Source organism: Leishmania donovani, chromosome 30, assembly GCF_000227135.1.
Source record: "Leishmania donovani BPK282A1 complete genome, chromosome 30".
Taxonomy (NCBI): Eukaryota; Euglenozoa; class Kinetoplastea; order Trypanosomatida; family Trypanosomatidae; genus Leishmania; species Leishmania donovani.
The window spans coordinates 127272-149029 of NC_018257.1; the positions used below are offsets into that span (position 1 = coordinate 127272).

A 21758-nucleotide genomic window follows, 5' to 3' on the forward strand; every position below is an offset into this window, starting at 1 on the left:
AGTGGAATACCGAAGAGGCACAGCTCCCGCAGCCCACGCACGCAGCCCGTAACAGGGCCCCTTGCGAAGGCAGCAGCCACAGCAAGAGGTTCGGTGCGGGTACGTTGCCCTCGCGCGTGAGACTGCAGAAGAGCTGAAACGATTGAGTGCCCAGCGCCACCATGAGCAGCACGGCGGCGATGACTGCCATTCCTTGACAGCTCTGCGCATCTGGGTCCAGAAGCGCGTATGCACGGAGAGGGCGGCGTGCACGCACTGCTGCCCGAGAGAATCCTCCAGAGATCCACGAAGTAGAACGCGCGATGGGGGCTTGTGGCGCACGTCGCGGTCGATGGAATCCGGGCGCAGCACGATCGTGCCTCGACGAGCTGATTGCAGAAGCGGCATCACTCGCGTCTGGCGTGGCCACCGTCGAATCCGCCAAAGCGTGGGCAAGGGCCCTATAGAGGTCCGCCCCAGCCATCTGATTCGTGGCTGGCTGCTGTGGGCCTCCCGAGAAGAAGCCTTACAGTAAAGCACAGAAGGTTCTGTGAGAGCCCCCGTCGTAGGGGCACAAGCGACTCAGCCGCCGCCCCCGAAACCATTGCTCAGTGAAGGTGGCGTCAGCATCTGCGCCCCGGCGACTCCTCCAGCGCGGGGGACGATTCCGCTTCACAGCATACAGCATTCACCGCGGGCAACGAGGCAGGTGGCCCCAAGGCCACATTAACGGATGCACCAGACTGAAGAGTCGCAGCTGCTCGTGCTGCTGGTGGCTCGTACAGCATTTCCATTCCTTGCCTCCAAGAGAGGAACAGACCGAAATCGAAGGCCCGACACTTCTTCGCCGCCAGTGCCGCCCCGTCAACCGAGCAGAGGTTCCCCGGCATCGCGACTGCGGGATCATCAGAGAGAGTGCTTCCATCAGCACCGGCGACAGGTGCGTACGGGACACAAAGTAGACAGAGAGCCGCAGGCACCCAACACCAGCGGCGGCGATGCGTTGCCGCAAGACGAAGACAGCATCACCCGGCCACCAGCCGCCTTGAAGCAGCGACAAGCGCCTGTCGGCCAGAGGACGATCTTCCTCTCAAAACGCGCGTTAGATGTACCGCGACGCACTCTCGCTGTATTATTCGCCGGGGAAGACGTAGGCTACCAGTGGAGCTCATGACCACTGAAGGGGGCGGTGCACGCGTCGCCGTGCGTGTTCAACGGCATTCCTTGAGCCGTGAAGGCGATGCCGAGAGTCTGCCTAACGCGAAACTAATGCCACGGTAAGCGACAAGCGAAAAGAGAAGCGGCGGTGGAGACACCACGCAACACATCCCCGCGCATAGACACGAGGAGAAAACAAAAAGGTCTAGAGCGTTCCAGGGATACGTGGTGTGCATGTGAGTCTCGTTCTTAGGGAGGGAAGCACGTACACGTGCACAGGGCAGGGCGCAGAAGAAAAGGTTGGTCGTATGTGAGCCAATGACGCCGAGGCAGGCACGAAAATCGCCCTCAGCCTACTGGGTGGACCAGCAGCGAAACGCCTCCTCTGTTACCTTTTCTTTACAGCGGCTACGCACTGACATCTGTGCACGAACTACCTTCGATACGTGATGATGCAGCTTTCGACTCATATGCGATCTCCCTTCGCCATACAGTGCTCAGTGTGAAGGGGAGTGGGGGCAGGACGACGATGCACGGCATCTCCACTGCCAGCGATGGTACCAGCGCACTGCCTGGGTGTCTGCTCACAGTGCATTCCTTCAGTTTTTCGCTCTTTGGTTTTCTCTTCCATCGGCGCATCCAAATGATCCGGCAACCTCCTCCAGCGAGGCGCGCGCGTGTGCACGTGGGGGCGCGCTCTATGTGTTCTCACGGTAGCGCACACCCACGCGCCCGCTCACATGCGGTCCCGTACGTGAGAACGAGAGCCGTCAGCCCGAGATTAGCGAATGCGCAGCCAACACAGAGGAGCAGAGCGACGGAAAAGATGAAGAGAGCGCGTGCACCAAAACAGAGGATGGGCGGCCGCGCTCACGACATGCAGTGCTCGTCTTCTCATCGACCCCACCCCTGCCCCTCACCTCACTAACCCGAGAGGGGCACATGCACACGCTGAAGAGCTCTCCTGCGCTTCACACAAGGGAAGGATATGCGTGTATACGTTTCTTGCCGGTGCATGTGCAGGAGACTGTGTGCGCCAGTGTGTCGCACGTCCCGTCCATGTCACAGGTAAGCAGCCGTGCGTTGCATCCGTGGATTCTAAACGAGGCTAGTGCGGTCCCGTAGATGCGCATAAACAGAGAGCGGGAGAGACGCGCATACGCTCGCGCCATCACCACCACCACAGCCACGATACCAGCAGCACACACCATCCTCTCCCAGGCAGCGCAGTCCCTCCATCCACGACCACAATGATATCGAGGAAAATGTTGGGGGGCCTTCGTTGGAGAGCGAGCACCCCCCTTCCCCGTATAAAGAAGAACAATCAGCCAGTCGCCATCAAGATGGATATCAGCAACGCAGCACGCAACATCACCATCGAAGGCGAACACGAGAAAGGAACGCACAGCACGAGAAAGCGGAGGGAGAAAGCGAAATGGAGAAGCACAGAGAAGACCAAGCAGACAGGTCATGAAGGAGGCAGAGAAGGGGGCAGGCGAGGGCACACACACAGACACAGACAGAGAGATGAGGAAAGGGGCGAAGAGGATACACAGCAAGTGAAGGAGAGCGAAACCAGCTCTCATATGAAATCACAGGATACGTACATGTTTGACGGATGAACACACACACAGGCATCAGGCATTGGTAAGAGAGAGCGCACGTGTTGCGAGCGAGAAGAGCTGTGAAGAGCAAGGCGGGCAGCAATGGCAGTGGCGGAGCTACAGCAGCGACAACGACGGTTGCCACCGCACCCCCTTCTACTTCCTTTCTCCCTCTCTTGTGGCAGCAGCAGCACCAACAGAAACAGTGACCCTGCGGTGGTGAAGGCAACGCTCGAGTAGGATGAGTGCACCAGAGCTGCTCAAGAGGCCTCAAAGAAAAATGAACCGAGAAAGAAGGCCGTTGGAGGGGGGAGGGAAGTGCGAGTTGACGGGAGAGGAGGGGCACACAGACACATGTGTAGGTAGGGGGGTGAGCGGCGTGGCGCGGATGCGTCCACAGAGACAGCCCCCGTCACGAGTCAAAGAGCCACAACACACCACACTGCAAGAGAGGGCGGCATGGCGCAGCGGAAAGGAAAGAAGGCGTGAGAGTCGAAGGAGAGCCAGTGACGGTGACATCCCCCGGCATTCCTCTCTAATCGCCCCTGGCTAACATCAAGCACTCATCACCTCTACTCACGACCCCGCAAACTGTCACGGCATGAAACACCCATGCGAAGCAACAAACTAGAGAAAGCGGAGAGAAAGCCTTCAAGGAATCACTGAGAGCCAGGACCATCTGGAATGGCAGAAAACAAGTAGAGAAGGGAAAGGGCAGTGCAATGGGCAAGTCACAACCGGAGAGAAGACAGGAAGTGGGACGTGTCACGTGGCACACGCACCGGCACTCATGCACGCACACCACGAGATCAGGCTGGCCAGAGAAAAGAGAAGAGTTTAGAGGATAGGGTCGTTTACAGTGCACATGACAGCCCCTGTGATGCTTCACTAACTGGCGGTACCACTGGAAGCAGTCACGGCAGCCGGCGCGCCTTATCCCACGCTCAGTACTCCTGACCATCTACACCTTAAGTCCCGCTCGCCCCACAAGCTCCCCTCTTATGCCCTTCGCCGACCTCGCCGACTGCTCACGTCGAAAAAGAAAGGCGGAGATAGCGGCCTCGCGCCATCATCGCCGACAAGAATACGAGGAAGGCACATCGTAAGGCACGGCCCGCACGCACACGCCCGAAAACAAAAGATGATAGAAGAGCTAAGCACATGAGTCATGCACGTGGCGTCATTCACCGCCGCACGCCCGCCCCCCCCCCGACAACTCCTTCGCCAGTCCTGCATCAACTACGACTGGACAGCGCGAGGGGCAAGGGATCGGGGGAGGGGGAGGAGAAGGACGGGAGGCCAGAGGAGAAGACAAGAGGAGAGGCACCGCCCTCACAGGGCACAGGGAGAGAGAGGGAAGGAGAGAATACACAGACTTGCGCACCGTCACGAAAGGCAAAAGAGCGACAAGACAAGATGAAGAGAGGGAGAGGCGCGCTGCGGAGACGCACATGTGCGCGCGGCACCCAGAAATGAAAGATCGAGGGGGAGAGAAAGCCAACCGGTGCGGCAGCGAACAAAGCAAAGGACGAAAAAAGTGCTGACGCACGCGTACACACTGACAGGCACACGAGGAGGACGACATCCTCGCACGCTTCCGTCGCGTGTTTCCGCGACTGCCAGAGATTTGGGCGAAGTGTTGCGCAGGCACCAGCAAGGGCCCCGGCACGTTTTTTTCTGTGCTTCTGTCTCGTCCCTGCGGCGCCCTGCTCTTGCTTTCGTAAAAAACTGTGCCCTTGATGGGCCCAGTGTGCGGGCTGCCGAAGAGGATGAGGAAGGGAGACGTAGTTGCGGGAATTGGGGCCAAGGTACTGCCGATGCAGCCCCTGAGTCCTGCGTCATCTTTCCTTTCTGTACAAGCCGCGTCGACTGCACGCAAGAGAAAGACGGGAGCCGGTGCGCTGAATCGCCGTGGCCGCACCGTCGCTAAAGCTGGGGGTTGTCTCCGGCGGCACGAACAAGAATTCGCTCGACTCGTTGGACTGCGTGTCCGCCTGCATCACTGGCTCTGGAAGATCAGCGTTGTCGTTCTCCTCCTCGTACGCCACAGGGGCAGTGATCTCGTTTGCTGCCGGTGGCGGCGGCATGTGTCGCTGGCGGGGCGTCGCGTAGGCCGGCGCTTCGGCGGACGAAGACTCAGATTCACCAGAGCTGGAGGACTGGGAGGTGGTGCGTGAGCATACGCTCTCTGTGTCGCTGTCGTCGCTCGTCTCCAGCAGCTTGTACTCACGGCAGTATGCACAAAGAATGACGATGAAAGCCACCACACCAGCGCCAGCGCACACACTCACGAAGATAATGAAGAACTTCAGTGTGACGTTCGCCCACTCGTCATCATCGAGCAGAGGCTTGTTAGAGGGCGGCGATGGCGACGGCTGGTGTCCACTATCTATACTAGTGTCACTGTCACTGCCAAGGCTGCCAGAATAGTGATGTGAGCTGGGCGTGCTGGAGACCGCCATGGAGGAAGATGACCCGCTCACAGCAACGAGGGCCACTAACGCGGCTGCCTGAAGCAGGATGCACACATGACGTAACGCGAGCTTCATGTGCAGCAGGCGTGACAGGGTGCCGGGTGACAACGAAAGCATCCTAGAGCACGCTCCGCCAGCACAGGAGGGAGGCTCCGAGAGGGTCATGGAAAGACAGGGCGTGGAAATTCAGCGGTAGAAACCGAAGGAGGGGAGGCAAAGTCGCTCTCTCACGTGCGCAGATGCAACCGAACGCTTGCTGCCATCTCACTCACTCCGCAAGCTCGACGTGCCGCAGCACGCGCTCCACACCCGTCACAGAGTGTTTGTTCGACTGTCAAGCACACGCAGAGAAAGAGCAATAGAGGAAGGACCGAAGATTGAGTCACCACACGCTCAGACGACCGTCGCGATGTCGTGACGCCGTCGATGGAGCAACGTGCTATATTACCGCGGGCAATCGCGTATACGCCGGTGACTCCCTCTCCGCTTCCTCTACGTATGCGTTGCCAGCGCGTCCACTGGGAGTGTGTGTGTGTGTGTGAAGATACAAATCCGTCGCAGAAGCATGCGAGGAGTGGGGTGGGGGTGGTGAGGGGGCGACAGAAGACGCTAACGGGCTGTGCTGCCACACCGGCGCGAATGGTATCAGTGGATGACGTCAGTGTTGTGGTGGCGGCGAGGAGGAGGGGGAGTATCACACACACACACACACGAGAGAGAAGCAACAGGTGGCGCCGCGCCGCATCGAAGTGCCATGCAAAGAAGAGGAAGAGAGAGAGATGCCGTATGACGACAGCAGCACGAGAAGCGCGGAGAGCTCAACAATGAAAGGGAGGCGTGAGAAAAGAAGGCGTGCATGAGAGAGCGAGCGAGTGCCGCGGCATGTCTGAGAAGTCCCAATATACGGCTGATCCGTCAACTTGCGGCAGCAAGGCACGCGTAAGCGGCGGCAACAGCGGCCTCTCCCTCTCCCTGCTCCCTCCGAAGCTCCTTTAGCGCCCTCGTCGCATGTGGGCACCGACTTTCCTTCCCAGTGGCGAGCGCACCTATATCTGCGACTTTGACAACGGTCATTGTAGTACACCCGCACAGCTGCGCGGAGCTCTCTCGAGTACCGCTGTCGTTGCTCGTGACCTACGTGCTGCCTTGTATCTTCGTTTCCATGTTCAGATGCTTTCCCCCTGTCACTCCCCCCCCCACACACACACTTTCCCACCTAGATCTGTCCCCCCGCCGCGCAGTAGGTGCGTTGCGTTCTCTATGTACGCGCCGATGCGTGCGAAAATCCGCTTTCTCAAAGGAGCAACATCCGAGCAGGAACACTCTAGGGAGGAGAAGGAGGACCCGGCGTTGAGCGAACGTGGTTCCCCCCAACACCGTCCCCCTCCCTCCCTCCCTCGACGCACAACATATATGCACAGATGCATACACACCAGAGCGCTATCGCACGCGGCCTCACCTGCATGCACGCAGTCCGCAGCGATGACAACGACGATGGTGATGCAGGGCAAGAGAAGTGGAAAAGGGGGAAGAAGGCAGCGCTCGAGAGGCGCGTAGCAGACATCTGGCCCCCTCCTGGGAAAAGAGGGTGAGCAGCCACCGAGAAAAGAACGCGGAGCCGAAGGAGGGTGTGTTAGGGGATGCAGAAAGCGAGCGAGCAGTGCCCTCTCAACAGCAGCACACATGAGCGTACACGGCGCGCACAACGTAAGCAGAAGAAATCAGGCTGCTTCGGCAAAGCAAGTGAGCGCCATCAGCACACTGAAGCGGAGCTGAGAGAGAGGCAGCGAGGGCACAGTAAAAACGGGGTGGCGTGGTGGGGACGCGGAGGAGCTGTACGCCTCCTCAGCAATGCCGCGAAGAGGAGGGAGCGAAGACGAGACTGCTATGCGCTGAAGCAAAGCCTTCCTCGTGTTGCCCGCAGCCTCCTCATTGTCCCTACCCGAGCCTTCTTTCGGAGGCCGTCCATTACCTCGCCTGTTCGTCACTGTGCACACTTCTCGTCTGTCAACGCCGCACGCCGTCTCCCCTCCCACACACACACAGACACTCCTTAGTCTGGGTGTGCAGAAAAGCAGCCTTATACATCCTTCTCCCCGCCCCTCGCCTTCACGTGCAGCGACGCCCACCAATAACCCGCACATAGCACCCTTCGAGAGTCGCGCCACAAGGGATCAACCATCGCTACGGGCTTGCAGTGCAGTTCTGCAAGCCGTCAGTGGAATCTGCGGCCGGAGAGCTGGGCGGCGGTACGGTAGCTCCGCTGGTCGCGTGCCCCTCACCTGCCACTGTCGCCGTGGAAGCGCTGACGTGCGCTCGTGTTCCACTGGACGAGCGGAAAGGCGTGAGAGACGGTGGGAGTGAGCTGGCCAGCGTCGCCGCTGCCTTTGGTGGCGGAGTGGAATCTCGTGAGTTGGAGCAGTCGTAGACCAACCTGTTCTCTGGCGACAGCGGCACACTTAGCGCAGCTGGCAAAGGCAGGGAAGAGTCGAACGATGTCGATGATGACGCGGATGTGGACGGAGAGGTGGTGGAGGAAGACGCAGTCGCCGACGTGGAGGAAGAAGAGATTAGTGCCGTCTCAGCGCACCTCATACCATAGCTTGCCGGAGGTACGAGCTGCTTCGGAGCTAGAGCAGCAGGCGCACTCAGCCGCGAGATGGCCCCCTTGTTTGCTGCCGCCGCCGCGACGGCGGCGGGTGATGCAGTATTGGCCAGCTGGAGCTCACGCGCTGCCTGTATCTCTCGTGCTCCTTGTGGCTTGTCGATCAGGTAGAGCCGCAAAAAGGCCCTGATGAGTACGTGAATGTCCTCTTGGCGGTCGCAGTTGTGCCCGCCTGGCGTGAACTGCTGCAGGCACGGAATGGGGAAGGCGTCACGAATCATCTCACAGTGCGTCGGGGACACAAAGTCGTCGTCGGCGCCGTGGAACAGCAGTGCGGGAACGCCGCACGCCTTGGCGTACTTGACCGCGTCCAAGTCGTCAATGTCGAAAGCGGCTCGCTTCATGATGCGCTTACGGATGCGCTCCACAATCCCGTGCACCAAAATCTTCGGCAGAACCCGGGCCGTTCGCCCGCCATGTCGCTCCACCAAATCGTCGATGAGCAACCGCAGGGATGCGAATGGCGAATCGCAAACAATACAACGAATCCACGGATCCTTCGAGGCGTACATGATGGCGGCTACGGCGCCCATGCTGCGGCCCCACAGCGCCACTCCGTCCACCTCGTCGCTCTTGAGCGTGAGAAACTCGACGACGGCGACCAGGTCCTGGCGTTCGTAGAAGCCTAGGGAGATGTACTCACCCTCCGACATCCCGCTCCCGCAGAAGTCGAAGCAGAAGAGGCTGAAGCCTTCCCGCAGCAGAAAGAGAGCCTCGAGGCCGTCGTAGCGCCCGCCGCAATTCGCGTGGCAGTACACCACGCACGGCACACGGCGGGCAGGATAGGTCTTGAACCACGAGCACTGGAAGCGCAAACCCCGCATGTTTTCCAGCTCAAAGTCGTGGCGCACGAAGCGCTCCGTGCCATCGTCGCCGATGCGGAACACGTTAGGCCCAAGATCGTCAACCTCGTAGGTGGACCGAGGCGGGCGAATAATAAAGTTGCACATGCTGTCCATCAAGCTCGGGCCTGAGGTCAGCTGGAGAATGGCGTCCCTGGCGCTGATCATTGCCTGGGAGGGTGAGAAAAGTGCGAAGCTAGTGGAACAACACGCGGAAGGCGGAGACAGAGAGAGGGCGAGAAGAGATGTAAGAGATGCGCACAACCGCAGAAATGCGCGTAAGGCGGGGAGTTCGCGAGGAGTGAGAGAATGTGGAGGCGGCGGCACGTGTGCGTGTATGCGTGCAACGGACGCGAGCGGGTCGTGACACAGAAGCGGGAACAAAAAAAAGCAATCACCCAAGATGAGTCGCGGCACGGTTGCAACTGCACAGGTGATGTTCTTGGTTGTAGGCGTTGTTGCCATGCGAAGCTACACACGCCAGCAGACACGCAAGGTGGGTGCACGCGATCGACTGCAGCTGTCCAGCGCCACAATGAACGAAAAACCGGCAAGAGGCACCCGCAGAAGAGAGCGAAAGCACAGAGCAGCGCGACCCTTGAGAGGCGTCAGCAGAGAGGGAGGTGGGGGACGAGTGGGGTGAGGTAGCGAGAGGAGGGAAGAGATGCGCGATGGCGCGGACAACACAACCAAGCGCGGCAGAGAAGAGAAGTGCTGCAGGGCCCCTTTCCCTTTTCCATCTTGTTACCCCCTCCCCTCCCCTGCAGAGAGAAAAGCACGCAGACATGCACCAAGTGCAGCACGTGATACGGCACGGCGGAAATAATGTGCGACAGATGACGGCCTTGTCCTGCCGCCGCCGTATACGCGATGTCTTCGCCACTGTCATACCCACCAGTTGGGTGGAGCAGCAAGAGGGACTTCTAAGCGAGCTGCCTGTCACGTGGGTGTTTCGATCGTCTTCTTTAGGGCATTGCCTCTCTCTCACGTTCCCCCCCCCACTACTGATGAGGCATTCTCTCCCGGCAAGGTGTCTCATGGCCACAAAAGCGAGAACGGCAAGGCTCTCCTGGAGAGCGCTGAGGGCGCTCAGCAGATCGCTTCCGTCCAGAAAGTGCACACAAGCATGACTGGCACTAGCACCTTCTCCGACACCCACGTGAACCCGCGCTGCACGTGTGCGGTGGTGCACGCGAACGCCAGCGCAATCCCCACCATCCACCCCACGAGCGCTTGCCCAACGGTGTGGTAGCCATTGTAGACACGGCCGACGCCGATGAAAAGCGTCGCGAACAGCAGCAATGCCACCAGTGCATACGGCGATGAGGTCCTTGCCAACGCCGCCGATGCGGAGGCGGCCTTCCGCTGCTGAAGATGACTATATTTGCGCCGTTCCGTGCGATTGCGTCGCGCGCGTGTCCAGCGGCGCAGGAGGTAAACGGAAAAGCCCGCCATGAACTGTGCGTGGTCGCTCGGCATTCCGTACACTGTGGTGTAGCTCATGCCTGCTGCTGGGTGAGCGGGGCGTGGGCTGCGGACGGTTGCCTTGAGCACCACGTTCAGGCACACGCTCAGGATGAGGTAAAGAATAAGATTCATGGCGGGTATGCGACGCTCGCGGCATGGCGCACTCGTCAGCCCAGCCAAGAGCATCATCATCGCCACAGGCACGATAGAGGAGATGCCGAAGAGCTTGCTGAGCAGGTCGTGCTGGCGATAGACAACCTCCGTCATCGCCCACGACCTCCAGTGAGGGGGCTCTGATGGCGTGGCCGACGTTTCCGCTGTGGTCGCTAGAGCTGCAGCATGCTGTCGGTGCTCATATGCCAATGCCTCACCGCGCCGCATCTCCACGGCCGACAGATGCGTGTAGTCCCACACCAGCCTCGCCGTCTCTAACAACGACATGGATAGAGGAAACGCCGTCTCTACCCAGCGCTGAACACTGGCGCGGGCCACAGGGGCGCAAGAGATGCAAGAAGCTCTCCAAGAGCGAGTGTGTCACGGGAGAGAGAGAAGGAAAGCGCACGAGTGGTCGAAAAGGACGTGGACGGCAGAAGACGGATTGATGGCCGCCAGTCGTTCGCGGTCGACATCATTTGCGATGAAGAGAACAAAAGCCAGCGAGCGCCGTCGGGGTCGACGCGTTGGCGCTGCCTCGTTCGCGTCTGTCGGTGGACGCCATAGAGAGAGGGAGAGAAGGGAGAGCAAATACTTCATGTGGCCGGCCATCACCGCTGCCGCTGAGGTCTCAAAAGCTACTTTTTATGTCGCCGCCCATTAGAGGGAAAGAGTGAGCACCTGTCGTGTGCATACTACTGACGCCACGCCCCTTCCCCCACCGGCACCACCAGCCCCACCGTTCAGTACTCTCATCACACCATCACTTGGCCTTGCTCGTCCAGGATGTCGCTCTCGACGCCGCGCTCCTTCTCTTCCAGCGCGCCTGGTTTGTTGCGAGTCCAGTACTTGACCTCATGGCCGCTAGACGCGAGGATGTTGCCCAGCGGAGACCAGGCAACACAGTGCACCGGGTTTGGCTTGTCGCGAAACTTCTCATGAGCCGCCTCGATCATCGCCGCGTCGTGGACGACCTCCTCCACGCCATGGGTCATGGTGCCGTCTCCCTCGGCTACCATCCAGTACATCACGCTTCCGTCTGCCCCTGTGCTCGCAAACAGGTCCGATACCGTCGGGTGCCAGTCAACCTTATCTACAGCGTCCGTGTGCCCAGTGAAACGCTTCACCTCAGGCTGCGTCTTGCGTATGTCCCACAACTTCACCGTCCCATCCTTCGACGCGCTCAGCAGCGTCCTTCCATCCGGGTGCCACCGCACGCACGTCAGCGCCTGGCTGTGGCCGTGCAAGGCCGCGATGCTGCCGCGAGAAGCTGTGCGGGGGTCCCACAGTCGGCACTGCGTGTCTTGACTGCCGGTGGCAATGAGAGCTCGATAGGGGTGCCAGTGCGCCGTCGTCACATCACCGCCGTGGCCCTCAAGCTTCACCTCCTCCAGCACGGCCTGATTGCCATCGCTCGCGCCGGCAGTGGCGGTGTGTGCGCCAACCGTGTTCGTGTCCCACACCTTCGCCGACCCATCCTGGCCAGCCGTGCAGAACTTTAGCTCCAGAGGCGCCCACGAGATCTCGCGCACGGCGCGGTGGCTCGTGTCGACCTCTGACATGAAAACAAAGTTGGACATCCACATCTTGAGCTTTCCGGCGTCATCGCCGCTGAGGATGAGGTCGTGGCGACGGCCCCACGCGATGGCGCGGCACGGGCGGTTGTCCTCGTGAGCCACCGTCTTCACCTCCACGCCAAAGGACTGCCCGTTGAACAGCAGGAACTCGCCGCGTCCGGTGGAGCACAGCAGACGGCGCCCGCTCGGCGACCACTGCAGGGCGTAGAGTGGCGTGCGGATGCGGCCGCCTTTGCTGTCCGGGTGGTACGAGGTGTTCACCCACTGCGTGCACAGCGCCGTGCTCGCATTGTAGTTGGTTACACTCGCCGTGACAAGGTCCTTTGTGTAATACTCGTGCGGCGCAACGTGGTAGCTGTACGGTGTGCTGCGCGGCACCAGACGTGTGAGGACGTGCCGGATGGCAGGCGAGTAGAAGTCCACCGGTCGCTGGCCGTGCAGTTTGCGACGCGGCGCATATTCCTCGGGGTCGAAATCGCTACGAAAGCGCCGCCGCGGGCCGCCTGGTCCGCCGACCGGAGGGTCGCCTGGTCCGCCAGCCGGGGGGCCGCCAAAGCCGCCACTGAATCCACCAACACCGCCAAACCCGCCGCCGCCGAAGCTGGCGCCACCCTCGCGCCGTCGTGGGTAGCCGCGATCCATCTACCGCAGACAACGTCAGCCGTAGCAGCTGCCGATGTTGTGCGGCAAGACTAGTGCGCCGGAAAGATACTTTGAAAGAGAAGGAAGCGGAAGACGTCAACTCTCTCAGGTGCCCTTCTGACGCAGCGGCACTCAGGCGATTAGGCGAATATCTGTTTCTCCGTGGGTATGGGTGCGTGTGTGCACACGCCGTCATCAAGCAGCAGAGGCTCGAGAGCGAGAGAGAAGAGAAAAGGTAAGCGGCACGGAATAGTAACAAAAAGCGAAGATTAATACGCAGAGAGAGAGGGGAGAGGCACGAGGTGAGAAAGCCGCCGTTACTGCCATCAACAGCGGCAGCAGCAGCAATGGCACTCAGTTGCAGCAGGCCCCAGTCGCGACTCTGTCACCCCAACTCCTCTGCAGAGCTCAGAGAGCCGACGTCTTTTATCATGTTTCCGTTGAGGTCACGGGCACACGCACATGTGCAAGCATGCGGGCAGGTTCGAGTGATGAACGGAGAGTAAGAGGTAGGCGTGGCGCTGGAACGCAGTCAGGGCTGTGTGGCTATTCTTACTTTACTGGTGCCTCTCACCAGCAACCGCAAGGCACCGTCTCGTCTCATCCCCTCCCTTCCCTCTGCAAGCGTGCATGGATAAGAGAAGTGTAGGGCTGCAAGGAGGGAAGGGGGTGTGGCGCTGATCAATGCTATCCGTGCATGTATTGGTTTCATCGGCCTGCGTCTCCGTGCGTATCTTGCAGTGACGACGGGGTGCTGCGCTCTCAGCGCGAAGGGGATGGAGAAGAAGTTGAGGAACGGGTGAAGCGAAGGGGACGATCCACGTGCCGCCCGCAATGACTGGGCACAGCAGGATCCAGAACGTGCACAGGAAGAGAGACCTGCTTCGCCGTCCCCTACGCTCTCTGCGCCACTCCCGCCCCCGACTCCCACTCCTACCTCCATGAGCATGGTCGGACCGTCTCCCTTTGGCTAGCTTACGATCAACTGCACCGACAGCTCAGTCGGCATCACTGTCACCGAGGAACCGGTAGGCACCTGCACAGACTCGCCGTCCACCACCAGCAGCGCCGACCCCAGCCTCCCCTCACCCCCATCGTTCTCTGGTGGCTGGGTCGAGCGTGTTGCGAGGACGGGGAGCTGTGAAGCAGCAGGGAAGTCGATGCGCAAGCCGCGCACCTGCTCCTGCATCGCGACGCCGTCCTCTGCAAGAATATAGCCTTCCCTCGCCTCTCGGTGCAGAAGATGCCACATCCGCATGCGGGTTGCCTCGGCTGTGGCCGTGGTGACGGTAAGTTGTCGCCGATGGTACGTGGCAGCGGGGGTGAGGGAGTATCCGGGCTGCAGCTGCGGCATCTGCGAGGCCACGAGGAGACGCAGCGGCCCAACACTGGAGGAGGCGGTCTCATTGTTGATGTGCGTCAGCACTACCGTCGATTCAGGAGGCGCGTGCTCGATAGTGGTGAACAGTGCTATGGCGGTAAAGCACCCGAGTGCGGCGGGCATGGAAACGTACTCCTCCTGCACCTTCTTCCAGTTGCCGTGCCGCCGCACCGACGCCGCGTAGGTGCCAGTAGCAACATAGGAGCACATGTAGCGTATTGGAAACGCGCCGTAAGGCGCGTGTGGATGATGCAGATGCACGGCCCACAACGGAACACGAACGGCGCGGCCCACCACGAGACTCGAAACCGCGCGCTCCACTGAGGTGACACCGAGCGAGGTGGCTATGGAGTTGTGCAGGCCGGCGGGTACCAAAAGCAACGGCATAGACTCCAGCACCGACGGCAGCGGCACTGCTGTGTTTGGCCCTGCGCCTGAGGATGGCATGGCCGCAATAAGATTCAGAGCACTGTTCACCGTACCGTCACCACCGCAGAGAACCAGCGCCTCCGCCTGCGGCAACGCCCGCTGCAACTGCTCCGCAACATCATCGTTCGGGATGTGCACGTCGTGGTGCACAATGCCAGCGCGGTCAAGGTACCCTTTAAGTATGCTGGCGAAGGTCTGCGCGGCATGCCGACTACCGCTGCGGTTGTTGACGACGAGCACGCATCTCTTCAGGAAAGGCATCCGACCGCGTCGAGGTCAACCTCGACGCGAACGCTCTCTCCTCTTCAGTATAGCGTTCCTGTTGGCCTCCCCGAATGGCACGTGTGTGCGCACCACACTCACTCACGCGCTAGGTAGTGGATGGCGCTCATGCAAAGGCGGGCACCGGTGCACATGCCACGACGTATGAGAGAGACACGGCTGCTGAGCTCACTGCGCGCTGATAGATAGCACGGGTCGTCGATTGGGTGCAAGCAGTGGGCACGCTGCAAAGGAGGAGAGAAAGGGGTGAGAAGTGATAGAGTCGAAGAGAGTCGTCCCGCTGCGCACTTGAAGCACACGCACAACGAAAAGCAGCATGCATGCACTCCCGTGCAGGCATCAGGCCCTCACTGCCTTCTTGTGACTCGTTTGGACATTGATGGTGTGGCAGCGGTAGCGAATCACGTGTGTGTGTGTGTGTGTGTGCGTGCGAGTGTGTCTGAGAAAGAGAGGGAGGGATGGGGAAGGGAGGGGCAGACCGTCACGCCTGATCGGCCCGCCCTGTCCCTACGTCTTTTCGTTGCCATGCTTCCTCAGATCCTCTTTTATTTCCTGCCTTTCCCCATTTGTGTTTTGGTAGGAAGCATCACTGACAGTGAAAGCAACGCCGGAGCGCACACTCATGGCGCGGTGTGGAGAAAGGCACGGGTGCAAGAGCGCACACATGCCCATGTGCGCTTTTACCCCGATGTACCAGGAATCATAAGGGGACTCATCACATCACGACCAGTACCACCGAGATGCGTGAGTCTTGAGCACTGCGGCCTTCTAGTCTCGCGCTCGAAGGGGCAGAATCGGGCGGCGCCGTTTCGCGGCAGACGAATGGTGACGCCGCAGCACGTAAACCATACACAGCACCGCCGCCACGATGACAAGGACGATGGTCAGAAAGGTGTCCATGCTGAGAAGGTTGTGGTACACATTTATGGCACCGCCGTGATCGTTGATCGAGCGCTTCGTGGTGGATTCCGTCACCCTGACGGTCCCCTCGTGCAGCGCTTCGGGGTTCCACTTGTAGCGGGATCGCAGGTACTTCGACACCTCTGCCTCCACAAAGCGGTCCTCCTCCTTGCCGGTGACGTCGTCGCGAATACATGCGGGGCACTGCTCGACCGTCGGGAAAATCCGCTTTGGCACCAGCGGATCGCCTCCCTCCCCCAACGAGGCGAGGCGCCGGTTCACCTCGTTGTGGAAGCGCCACAGCTGCAACACCGGGTCCTTGTCCCCTGGCTGAAAGCGGAGAAAATGTGTGAGGCACGCATCACAAGCGAAGAAGTGCCGCGCGTAGTCGAGAATGATGAACAGTACCTCGGTATTGTTGTCGTCGGCAACGCCTGCCGTGAGCTCGTCGGCGTCCACGCGCGCCGCATTCACCGTCAGGGAGTGGTAGAGCAACCACATACCGCACGGAAAGCCGCGGTAACGCCATGAAGACCCCTTGCACGTTCGCCAACTCAGATGTCGCGGTGTTCCCTGGTATGGGATACCCGCGGACAAAACAAGCTTCTGCCAGTCGCCCACAGAGGAGGCAAAATCGGCTACGCTGCTCTGCGCGCCATCCACCCTACGGTTGACGGTCATAGAGTACAGCAACACATCCGCCCCAAGTCCAGGCAGTCGCTGCTGCACCAAGCGAAGAAACCTAAAAAGAGCTCGGCGCCGTGCAGCAGACTCAAGACCCTTCAACGCCACTTCGTGGAAGAGGGTTTCGAAAAACGCGTTGGCGACATCTACAACGTGAAACGTCGTCTCTTCCACGAAGTTCGAAGTGCTGGCAGTGGGTAGAACCCCGCCAGCGCCGGCTTCCGCGGCGTCGCTCTCCTTCGAGTTGCGCAGGTAGGTGCGCATGTGCAGGCAAAGTTCCTTATTCGTTGCCCTCCAGAGGTTAGTCGAGGCACTCATCCACATTTTGCGCGCCGTGTTGAAGTGTGCGTTCGGATTTGCCCCTTGTCCTATCAAGGCGCGCGTCATGTTGATGGGCTTCGCCTCCACGTTACCCTTGTCGAGGAGATTCTTATTAGCGACGACAGGTTCTAGAGTAGTCGCGTTCACGGGCATATCAGATGGAAAGAGGAAGTAAAAAGAGGGAACGCCGACCACCCTCAGCTCGTGGCAGTCGTGCATGCTCGTCTCGCAGTTGAGCGCCGCCACTGTGACCTCGTTCAGCACATCTCCGCTGTCTTCGAGCGTCTCCTCCGCGATGCGGGCAACGAGCGGGGCAGAGTGGCGGCAGTGGCCGCAACTGTCCAAGTAGGTGACCAGAATCCATGGGCACATGTGCGCCGACTCGTGCAACTCCCTCAGGCTCGTGCTGTTGATGTCCACCACCTCGAAGGCATCGCGGAAAAGCGAGCGCGACTCAGAGAAACGCGCGGCGACGCCGGGGCAGTAGAACACCGCGAGAGCGCATAGGCATAGGACTGCCACGGCAAGCCGATGAAGCCGTGTCATGGGCAACGGCAGTGGCGCCACCGCAAGACGAGAAACGCGCAATAAGAGGAGCACGAGAAGCGAAGCTGCGCCCCACCTTCCCCCCTTCCTTATGAAGCGAGACAGAAAAGAAGCACAAGAGAGAAAGTGAGTGCAACACGCAGGAGTCGTGACGGTGGCCGGGATAGTCAGGGGATGGCGGAAGCGCTGGACGAGAGAGTGAGAACGGGCGGAAACAGGTCGAGGCGTGAGTAAAGAAGAGTTACCACTTCTGCTGGTGCTGTGTGTGTGTGTGTGTGAAGTCACCGCTCTTGCGGTGCCCCGCCGCGCTCACAGATGAAGAAGCAAGCGCGAGTGGCATTCGCAGCCGCGTATGTGTTTCATGGAAACGGGCGGAGGGGGAGTGGTCAGGAGGGGAGGCAAGATGGACAGAAGCGCGTGCACATGTACAAAACGCAACGTGAAAGATGAACAGCAGCGCCACCGGCTGCTAAGGGAGAGGAGCGTGAGCCCCAAAGGCACACACATGCAGACACACATGCGAAATGTCTCAGCGTCACAGAAAGCATAGAGCGCCACGGCTGTCGCCGCCCTTCGTCGCCTGAACGTAGAGAGCGGGTGCAGGCGGAGAATGAGCACACAGCGGCACGCATCCAGACATCTCGCCATTCGCCTTCCGCCTGTGATGATGAACCTTCACCTCAGGCACGATATGGGCGTCATGCGAGCAGCGTCCTGTTTTCTCTGCAGATATGTTCCTCCATCCATGAGCAGCCCCACCGTACGGCTCTCTCCATCGCTCGGCACCTTTTCCACCACCACCCCCCGCTACTCTGCGCCCAAAGCCTGATCAGTGAGCGCCTGATATGAGAATCGAGAGACGCAGGACAAGCGGCTCCCTCCCAAGACATACACTCGCACATCGCATACACCCCAGCACAGCTTCAGGCATTGGGAAGGACGGCAAGAGTAAGACAAGAAACGCTAACGACAGCGATGAGGCCTGCTCCTCGCAGGCAACAGAAACTGCGCCGTACCATCCGAATTCTCACCGCAGCTACGCCGCACCACCATCCTATCCCCTCCAAACTCTCCAACACCTACAACGGAAGACACCCACGCTCCTTTCACACAATGTCACCGTCGCATCGAGCACCGTGAACCATAGTCACTCTCACGGAGCGCACTCTCGCTCCAGTGGCACATCGCTGCCGCCACACTCAAAACTCCGCCGCCTCAGTCTAACACGCTGCACGCGTGCATCGTTCTGCTTCGCATCAATGTAACACTTGATCAGATCCCACAGGTAATAGAATCGTGTCTGGCATCACCACGGCGAAGGCACACACACAGGAAGGGGGGACAGCGGCCACACTCACATGCACCGCAGGAGCAGCAGTGCTGCACCGCGAGCAACGCAGCACGCCATGGGCACGCACTCACGCGCGTGCAGCCCCACTCAGTTCGCACCGCTTCGTCGCGAAGGGCGCTCGTTGCGTTTTTCGTGTTCATGCAAGATGCATCAGATACCACAGGAATGCACGGCGAATCATCACGTGGGGGTGCCGCAGAGAGAGAGAAGGGGGTGAGGGCCAGACGACGGTGCTGATCGGCGTGGAGTGTGAAGAGGAGCACAGGCGTCACATGGGCGACTGGCGAAAGCAAAGGAGGTTGGATGTAGCGATGAGATGGAGCCTGGATGCCATGTTCCTGTTCTTGAAGATGTCTGCGGCTGCGTCTCTCTTGAAGTGAGTGCAGGTGCCGCGCTTCTCCGGCGTCGCTGCAGACGGGCAGAGACTGCACAGGGGCGGAGCGCAGTGGCCGCTTACATGCGAATTGGTGCAGAAGATGGGCCGGCACAGTAGCAGAGGCGCTGCATGTGCGTGGAGATAGAAAGAGGAGAGGTGAGCGACCGCATGCACATTCAGAGGGAGTGGGGGAGGAGGAAGATTGAGGAAGCGACAAGGGCGTAATGCGGTTGATCAGCGCGCAGAGCTCGCCTTCACGAAGTGAGTCCTCCCCCTTCCCCTTTACGCGCCAAATAAGCATAGGCATGCAGAGGGAGCGAAAGCCTTGTGGCCACAGCGGCACAGGGGTGAGCAGGGCACTGTCGCGGCGGCAGGAAGTCGGCATTGCTGCACAACTCTGTAGAAGATCTCAGAAAGAAAAGTTTCATCTTTATCACTGCACGTCTCTCGCGTATTCGAGATGGCGGTCGCTGTCACTTGACCGCCTGTCTGTGTGCCTCTTCGGTGTTGTGGCGCCGTCTTTGCAGCTGCCTTGTGAGATACCGCGCAGATGCGGGCGCAAGGCGGGAGCGGAGGGCGGGGGAAGGGAACGACGACGAGTAAAAAAGTGTATATACACGCATAGCCCTCCCGCTTTCCTGCCGGTCAGCGGACACAGAGGCAACAGGCAAGACCACCCACTCGTAGCCACCGCCCCACATTCAGCTGGGAGGAGGGGTAAGACAAGAGCGCTGCCTCACGTTGTGGCGCTGGTGCCGATGCGCTCCGCTTTGCCTTCTCAGCACAACTGCAGTTGCGTCGTCCCCTCACCCGCCCGATCTCCGCGCTACCCCATGCATCGTCGCACAGGGATAGAGTAGCGCTAGCGGCCAGCAGCGACGTCTGACTCGTCAATGCCCATTGTCATGACCTCCTCTGACAACAACTCCAGCTCTGCCGCCTTCTCCTCCACAAAGGCGTTGGCAGTAGAATCCACGAGCGCAGTAAGCTCTTGCTGTACCCCATCAGCCAGACCGGCATCCTGAAGTACCTTCACTGCCTTCGTCCTCGACTGCTTGACGCGCTGGCGAAAGGTTGAGATGAGGTTGTTGACCTCTGCGACGGTCTTGTCGCGGCGCGCCGTCGTGATGGGTGGTATGACGACGCGTATCTTTGTGCCCTCCTTGGAGACTTGCAGGGCGCTATCGAATCGACTCACGCGCTGCAGTATTGTGTTGCCAAAGGATGCGGAGTTCGGCGTAATTTCGATGGTCGTGGTGCTCGTCTTCACCACCTGCGCAACCTTAACGAGCAGCACCGTGTGACCGCCAGCCACCTCCACTTCTAGCAACTCCAAGCACTTGGCCATGTTCAGCACCTTCATGGCGCTGATGTTCGCCTTCTCGGACGTTTTGGCGTAGATGGCCTCCAGCTCTTCAGGGAAGTCCTCAGAGACCATCACCTGCGCCTCCTGTGCGAGCTGCTCGCGGCTCTCGCGCTGGTCCTTTGTCTTGCCCATGCGACGCTCAGCGCGCTCCTCGAAAGTCAGTCGTCGAGCATCGCCGCGGTCGTTTTTGCGAATATCCTTCCTTAGTGGTGCCGTCGCGGAGCACCACAACGCCTTCGCTGTAGTAAGGCTGCTCGAGGATGCCCAGGTCGAAGTGCACGTGACCTGGGACAGGCGAGGCACAGCGGCGCCGCTGAGTAGTATGGAACCCGGAAGCCGAGAGTGGGTGATGCAGCGGAGCATGGAAAACGTGAGTGCGCAGGCATGCCAGTGTGTCTGCGCGAGCGCATAGCAGCGCCGGAGAAAACGAAAATGTGGAGGGTTAAGAGCGAGTTCTATCCGCAAGTGGGGAGCTCCAGCACGCAGACATGATTAGAGACGAGGAGCGTGGCCGCAGCGCGTCGCCACAGTCGCAGAGCGGCAGGGCAGTATTCCGAGCGAGCGAGCGAGAGCGAAATGCATCAAAAAAGGAAGCGAGGAAGCAAGTGCGTTCGTACAAGCGCCTGCGGTACATGCGCCAAAGGGGACCTCCGCGGGTACACGCACCTACACAGGCTCCGATAGCCCAGAACGGCAGTCGCCACGTATACCAGAGAGTGAGGGAGGCTGTAGCGATAGAGGTGCGTGCGGGCACCGCTGCCCTGTTCGCACACGCGCATTAGCGCCCCCTACACATGCGGCTGCTAAACCCCTCTCGCTCCCTGTCAACTGTCGGCGGGCAGCTCATACGTTTTCAGGGCTGTGTAATCGGGACGGTCGCACGTCTCCTTTCCTCCTCCCTCCGTCTGGCTATGTGGTGCTGCGCCGTTGGGTTAGTCTGTCGGCGTCGCTTTTTTTTTTGCTGTTGTTGTCTGTTGTTTTGTGTGACGCTCTTAATCGCATAAGCGCCCTTTCGCGTATTAGACTGTTATCAAATTCGAAAAAGATACGAAGGCCGGTGGGCCGGCCTCCCCTCCCACGCCACACGCGCTGCACGAGCCCTCCGGCCGTGTGGGCCCGCCCGCCCGCTCCTCTCTCTTTCCTGGTGTTCTTTCTCGGCTTTGCCTTCGCCTCTCTCGTGTATGTCGAGGATGAAGAGAGGAGGGGGCGGATAGAGCACGGCAATGCCGCTGACCTAGCCACCGTCACCGTCACCATCGTGCTCCCCTCGGCCCAGACACACCCGCAGGCAGACACCAAAAAGAATCACAAGAGGGAGTGAGCGCGAGAGCGAGCGAGAGAGCGGTGATGTGCTGACGCTCACCCTCAAGCAGTTGTGGCGCTTTCCCCAACAACAGAGACAGACAGACAGAGGAGCAGCGGTAAGGAAAAGACGAAGTCTACCGCTCCATGCCGCGCATGCCGCCTGCCACTGCTTCCGCCACATCATCGATTAACGGCGAATGAGGCATTGGTCTTCCTCTCCTCTCTCCCTATCACCGTGTGAGTCGCATCGCGAGGA

At 60.0% G+C, this 21758-nt stretch overlaps 7 protein-coding genes and 3 non-coding genes across 10 annotated transcripts; all 10 read right to left on the reverse strand.

The window, feature by feature from the left end:
• Positions 1–4579: 4579 nt before the first annotated feature.
• LDBPK_300390 (hypothetical protein, unknown function) lies at positions 4580–5332 on the reverse strand (the record flags this gene model as incomplete). Its single annotated transcript, XM_003862705.1, has 1 exon — positions 4580–5332. The coding sequence occupies one exon, from the start codon at positions 5330–5332 to the stop codon at positions 4580–4582; it is 753 nt and encodes a 250-aa protein (XP_003862753.1).
• Positions 5333–7399: 2067 nt separating this feature from the next.
• LDBPK_300400 (hypothetical protein, conserved) lies at positions 7400–8890 on the reverse strand (the record flags this gene model as incomplete). The annotated part of the gene is made up of 1 exon (XM_003862706.1): positions 7400–8890. One exon carries the CDS (start codon positions 8888–8890, stop codon positions 7400–7402), a length of 1491 nt encoding a protein of 496 aa, XP_003862754.1.
• Positions 8891–9811: 921 nt separating this feature from the next.
• On the reverse strand, positions 9812–10630 carry LDBPK_300410 (PAP2 family protein, putative; the record flags this gene model as incomplete). Its single annotated transcript, XM_003862707.1, has 1 exon — positions 9812–10630. One exon carries the CDS (start codon positions 10628–10630, stop codon positions 9812–9814), a length of 819 nt encoding a protein of 272 aa, XP_003862755.1.
• A 467-nt stretch (positions 10631–11097) lies between these two features.
• On the reverse strand, positions 11098–12561 carry LDBPK_300420 (WD-40 repeat protein; the record flags this gene model as incomplete). The annotated part of the gene is made up of 1 exon (XM_003862708.1): positions 11098–12561. The coding sequence occupies one exon, from the start codon at positions 12559–12561 to the stop codon at positions 11098–11100; it is 1464 nt and encodes a 487-aa protein (XP_003862756.1).
• A 970-nt stretch (positions 12562–13531) lies between these two features.
• On the reverse strand, positions 13532–14632 carry LDBPK_300430 (hypothetical protein, conserved; the record flags this gene model as incomplete). The annotated part of the gene is made up of 1 exon (XM_003862709.1): positions 13532–14632. One exon carries the CDS (start codon positions 14630–14632, stop codon positions 13532–13534), a length of 1101 nt encoding a protein of 366 aa, XP_003862757.1.
• Positions 14633–15421: 789 nt separating this feature from the next.
• Positions 15422–17104, reverse strand: LDBPK_300440 (hypothetical protein, conserved; the record flags this gene model as incomplete). The annotated part of the gene is made up of 1 exon (XM_003862710.1): positions 15422–17104. The coding sequence occupies one exon, from the start codon at positions 17102–17104 to the stop codon at positions 15422–15424; it is 1683 nt and encodes a 560-aa protein (XP_003862758.1).
• A 920-nt stretch (positions 17105–18024) lies between these two features.
• LDBPK_30snoRNA1 lies at positions 18025–18308 on the reverse strand. The gene has a single exon (XR_002966731.1). It is a non-coding gene; the product is annotated as an uncharacterized ncRNA (small nucleolar RNA).
• Positions 18309–18783: 475 nt separating this feature from the next.
• LDBPK_30snoRNA2 lies at positions 18784–18834 on the reverse strand. The gene has a single exon (XR_002966732.1). It is a non-coding gene; the product is annotated as an uncharacterized ncRNA (small nucleolar RNA).
• A 181-nt stretch (positions 18835–19015) lies between these two features.
• Positions 19016–19077, reverse strand: LDBPK_30snoRNA3. The gene has a single exon (XR_002966733.1). It is a non-coding gene; the product is annotated as an uncharacterized ncRNA (small nucleolar RNA).
• Positions 19078–19693: 616 nt separating this feature from the next.
• Positions 19694–20329, reverse strand: LDBPK_300450 (hypothetical protein, conserved; the record flags this gene model as incomplete). Its single annotated transcript, XM_003862711.1, has 1 exon — positions 19694–20329. One exon carries the CDS (start codon positions 20327–20329, stop codon positions 19694–19696), a length of 636 nt encoding a protein of 211 aa, XP_003862759.1.
• Between the last annotated feature and the right edge of the window lie 1429 nt (positions 20330–21758).